The following is a 4,861-nucleotide window of genomic DNA, read 5'->3' as shown; positions in this document are numbered from 1 at the left end:
GGGTGCAGGTGAGTTATAGCAAAGGAGGATTTTGACTCTCGCTCCACTGACTTTAGCTGTGGAGAGGGCCTGGTAGGATCTGCTGCCTCACCAAGTGGTTTTAATCCCTGGAACTCCCCACAGAGCACTGTCTGTGCCAAATGCTGCTCACTCCAGCCCTTCCCACCCGCTCTGCTTCAATCCCAGGGCCTTGTCCCTCTTCTCCCCTTGGCGAGTGTCTGGATAATTCCATGTGCCTGGAGTTCTTGGTGTTCTCTCAGCCTTACAGAGCATCAAGTAGAGGGGGGGTCAGTGTGGCTGACTTTGGGTGGAACCACTGCAGTCAGAGAAGCCTGCACAGCACACCTGAGGGGTGTGGGGAGGATTTGTGTGCCTGGCCAGAAGGCTGGGATGTCCCTGGCCTCTCCTGACTTTACAGGGAGGAAATCACCTGTAGAGATAAAAGATCTGGCCCCAAAGGTGCAAAGCAAGGAAAAGAGCCAGGTCCCAGAGCGGGGACAGAGACCCAGCCTGCCCATGGCTGTCACCAGTCCCACCCTTCATCAGGCTGCCCTTGGCACTCCCTCTTGTGGGTCAGCATGAGCCCAGAAACTGGGGGACACTGGGGTTCAGCATGAGCCCAGAAACCGGGGGACACTGGGGGACAGCATGAGCTCAGGGGCAGCATCACCAAGCACAGAGGCACACGTGTCACCAAGCACAGAGGCACACGTGTCACCAAGCACAGAGGCACACGTGTCACCAAGCACAGAGGCAGCCAGCTGCAGGGTGTGACCCATGGGCTGTCCCTGCTGGGACACCTGGCAAGGTGAGTGTGCCTCATCCATGTTTCCGTCTCCAAAGACCAAGGTGAGAGGGGTGGTGGGGCATGGCCACATCAGCCCTGCCTTCCTGTCCTTCCAGGCTGGGCTGAGGAGCATCGAAGAAGAAGCTGCTCCTGAAATCCATCGGGCCATTTCTGGGGACTTGACAGCAGAGGAGGAGCTGGAAAGAGCCATGGTGGAGGCTGCCATGGAGGAAGGGATCTACAGAGTGAGTTCAGCCCTCAGGGCACTACATGGGGTGGTGGTGCCACCCATCCCTGATTTGAAAGTGGTGGTGATGGTGGGTCAGCTGGGCTGCTAGCACTGGGTGAGGACCACAAGGATGATCAGCACTTCTTTCCTTTCTGTGAGCATCAGCACATCGTGGTTGTGTCACCTTGAGCAAACTGCTCTCTGCCTCAGTTTCCCCTCTSTGAAAGGAKSYRGCCCATGTGCCTGGCAGGGCYGTGCTRGATTTTACCTCTGAATCTRSARGTTCCCACTCACACCTTCTRCCAGGCTRAGGSAGGACAGCTCTGGTGCCACAGGGACTGATTCACTCCCCGCTCCCTGGGCAGATGTGGGGTTGCAGGATTGCCCCTCCTGCTGTGTCCAGTGGTGCCATCAGCTTGGACTGTCCCACAGAGGTGACATGGTTTGTCATGGCCTGGCTTATCCGAGTGCTGCTGCATGGTCAGCAGCCTTTGGTGCCTCAGTTTTCCCACCTGGGCAACGGGGTTTTGGGACCGTGTGTTCTGCAAGGGCTGAGCAGAGCAATCTGGGAATGGCTCCAGACATGGGAATGGCCCCGGAGGTCCAGGCTGACCCTGATGCCCTCCCTGTTGGTTGCAGAGGACAGGTGGCCTGTTTGGCCAGGTGGACAGTTTCATGGAGCCCAGCAGCCCTCTGCAGCCCCAGGTGGCCAGCCAGAGGCCCCTGCAGTTCACCGAGGTGGGCAGCGAGGACCTCGACTCTCCTGTGTTCCTTGATGACTTCCCCCAGGAAGGCAACACCAACATCAACAATGCCAACAGCAGCTTCTGGCTGGAGGGGTAAGGGGGCTGAGCCTGGGTGTGCAGGCAGGGAGGGGCAGTGCCGTGCCAATGTCTGTCCTGGGCTGCCCTGGCAGCACCACTGCCTGCCTGGAGCTGTCCTGGAAGTACCACTGCCTGCCCCAGGCTGTTCTGGCAGTGCCACTGCCCATCCCAGGGCTGTGCTGGCAGCTGGCTGCACCCCAGGGACTCCCATCCCATTGCTCCTTCATCTCAGTGCCATGAGGATGGAGGTGGGCAGCAGGGCTCCAGGGACTGCAGGAACCATCCCTCTCCCTCACATGCTACTCTCTGAGGGCCAAGGCCCAGTTGGGGCCACCAGCACATGCCTGGGCATGGGTGGAAGGGACAAAGATTACCAGTGTGAGGATGTACCCCTACTTCTTGAGGTCTGCACCCTGTTCATCCATTGCAGTTGTCCCTACAGGTCTGTCCCCAGGGTGGGGGAGGTGGGGAGGGCTGCACCCCCGGGTGGAGCTGGGCTCAGTGAGTGGTCCCCACCCGGGCTGATCCACCTGCCTGCCCTTGCCAGGGTGCAGTATGAGGATGAGGTGCTCAGGAAAACGGTACCAGCAGCACGCAGGCCTCCAGCATGGGGTGAGTCTCAGCTTCATTGCTCTGGGGGACTGGGACCCGCCCAGGGCCAGGGCAGGGGGAAGGGTCTGATGGCTGGGAGGAGGAAATGCAGCCCCAAACAAGCTGGAGATTTGCTGAGAGCACTGAGCACAGCAGGACCTGTCTGGAGAGCTCCAGGAGACCTTTCTCCCTCCTTTTATCCTCTGAGGAGATGAAGCATGGAGACACTGCGCCAGGCTGGGGGAACACTGGCCATCCCAGGGAAGCAGGGCCACAAGACCATGTTCGTTTCCTCAAACAGGGACTTTGGGTGCTGCTGAACTCCTAAATCCTTTGTTTCTCCCAGTCTCATGAGCCCGTTCCCAGCTCTGTTCGGCAGTGGTGTCCTCATTCTGGTACCCATCTGATGTCCCCACCTTTCCCTCCCACAGAGCAGAGCCGCCCCATCCCCATGGAGAGGCTGAGCAGGAGGCGAAGGGCCCCTTCTGGGGGTCCCTCATCACCAGGGCCACTGCTCCTCCAGCAGGTAAAAGGGGCAGTGTGTGTGCAGAGGGGACAGGTGATGGGGACACGGCTGAGCCTCCCTCCTGTCCTGGAAAAGGTGCCACAGCTGTGCTGGGAAGGAGCCACTCCAGGGCTCATTGTGTCAATGCAGCCCTGCTAGAGCTTTTCTCTTGGAGCAGCCTGGAGATGGAGGTGGAGCTGGGCTCCCATCCCACTGCTGTCGCAGTCATGGGGAGCCCCTCGAGGCTGGACCAGCCAGAAGCACGTCCCTCTGGCTCCCCATCTGCCTGCAGAGCCAGGGCAGGTGGAAGGGCTGCATCAGATTTGCCCCCATGCTGCCCTTGCTGCTCTTTGCTGGCCACAGTGCCTCGTGCAGGGCTGGTACCAGCTCTCCGTTCACATGACCCTGCTGGTGCCATTTTGGGGGTGCTCCAGCAGGGTGGCACTGCCAGTCCAGGCACTGGACAGGGGACAGAACCTGCAGCCCCCACGCTAACATGGGAGAGCTGTTCCCATGGGAGAGCAGTGTCCCAGCCCAGGCTGCAGCTCTGTGCTACTCTCACCCAGCTGCCCGCAGAGGATGGCCCTGTGACAGGAACAGCACCCAGCTCAAGGTTCCAGCAGGAAGAAACCCATGAGCCAAGAACATCCTCCACCCCAGCCATCACCTTCCTCATTCAGGAGGTAAGGCCAGGGCACAGCCTGGCAGAGGGGACAGCAGGGATGGCAGGAAATTCCAGGCAGGAAATTGCATGCTTATGGCACAATGGGAGGTTGGGGGGTAAAACTTAGCTACCAGGGTGAGCAGCAGGTATGTGCCAGCACAGAGGGCAGGAGGGAGGAGAAGAGGGTGGGTGCCTGCAGCCAGGGCACCTCTGAGGCTGAGCACCCAGAGTGTGCCCTCCTCTTCTGGACAGGCTCTGATCTCCGGAGGCCTTGGGGCTCTGGCCCATGACTCGTCATTCCTAGCAGTGACCAGGGACGAGATGGCGGCCAGCAGCCAGCTGGAGATGGACGAAGTGGAGAAAGCAGCCGTGGAGCTGCTAAAGGGAAGAGAAACACTGCAGGGCACAAAACCTGGCTCTGCCCCACGGGACACCTCAGCCACGCCACCAGGCAGCACCCCAGGGCTCGGTGCAGCCCCCTCCCAAAAGACTGTGGCTGCCACTCGCCTGTGAGCTGCCCGCTGCAGTAGCCCAGGGTCCTGTCACAGGGGATGCTGGCACAGAGCCACCCTGCCCCCTGCTCCTGCCTGTGGCCCTGAGGGACTCTGGCCAGCTGTGGGGTTATTTTTGGGACAGGTCTCTGGGCTGCTGGTGCAGAACAGGACAATGTTGTTCCAGCAGGCTCTTGCAAGAGCTGGACAGGTCATTAAAGTGTTCCTGCTGTGTGACTCTGGATCCCCCTCCCTTCCTTCCCTGTGCCCAGGGCTGCCTGCTGCCCAGGCAGTGGAGGGGGCTGCAGATTCGAGACCATGTGTGAGCAGAGCTGGCAGTGACTCACGTGGCAGCCTCCAGTCCAGTCATTTGGAGGCTGCTGAGCTCTGATATCCCAGCAGCTGCACCCAGCGTCCTCATGTCTCTGCTGGAACCTGCAGCCTCCAGCCTGCAGCCCAGTCTGGCCGGTGAGGAGATGTGCCAGGGGCTGGGCAGCAAAATGGGGCCTGGGGGCTCCTTTCCCTGTCCCAGCTGTGTGTAAAACTGGGGATGGGTCAGAGCTGTGAAAGCATCATCAGGCTGGGGCAGCAGCCTGGTGCTGGCCAAGAGGAGAGGTGGGCACTGTCATGCCATTTCTGCCCCTTCTGTTATCTCCACTCTGCGCTCTTGGGGTCAGGCATCATCCCAATGTCTGGGAAGGGGTCAGGCATCCATCCCAGTGTCTGGGAAGGGGTCAGGTGTCCACCCCAGTCTCTGGGAAGGGGTCAGG

General features: G+C 60.3%; 1 protein-coding gene across 1 annotated transcript; it reads left to right on the top strand.

The window, feature by feature from the left end:
- Nucleotides 1-843: 843 nt before the first annotated feature.
- LOC130588217 (voltage-dependent L-type calcium channel subunit alpha-1S-like) lies at nucleotides 844-4,321 on the top strand (the record flags this gene model as incomplete). Its single annotated transcript, XM_057389166.1, has 6 exons — nucleotides 844-1,032; nucleotides 1,656-1,855; nucleotides 2,388-2,452; nucleotides 2,863-2,957; nucleotides 3,503-3,619; nucleotides 3,853-4,321. Coding segments are annotated over 6 exons (927 nt in total), but the record flags the coding sequence as incomplete, so codon positions are not given.
- Between the last annotated feature and the right edge of the window lie 540 nt (nucleotides 4,322-4,861).

This window comes from Malurus melanocephalus, unplaced genomic scaffold, assembly GCF_030028575.1.
Source record: "Malurus melanocephalus ecotype Western Australia unplaced genomic scaffold, MMel_1.1 scaffold_3806, whole genome shotgun sequence".
Classification (NCBI taxonomy): Eukaryota; Metazoa; Chordata; class Aves; order Passeriformes; family Maluridae; genus Malurus; species Malurus melanocephalus.
This window is presented reverse-complemented; position numbering and strand designations above follow the sequence as displayed.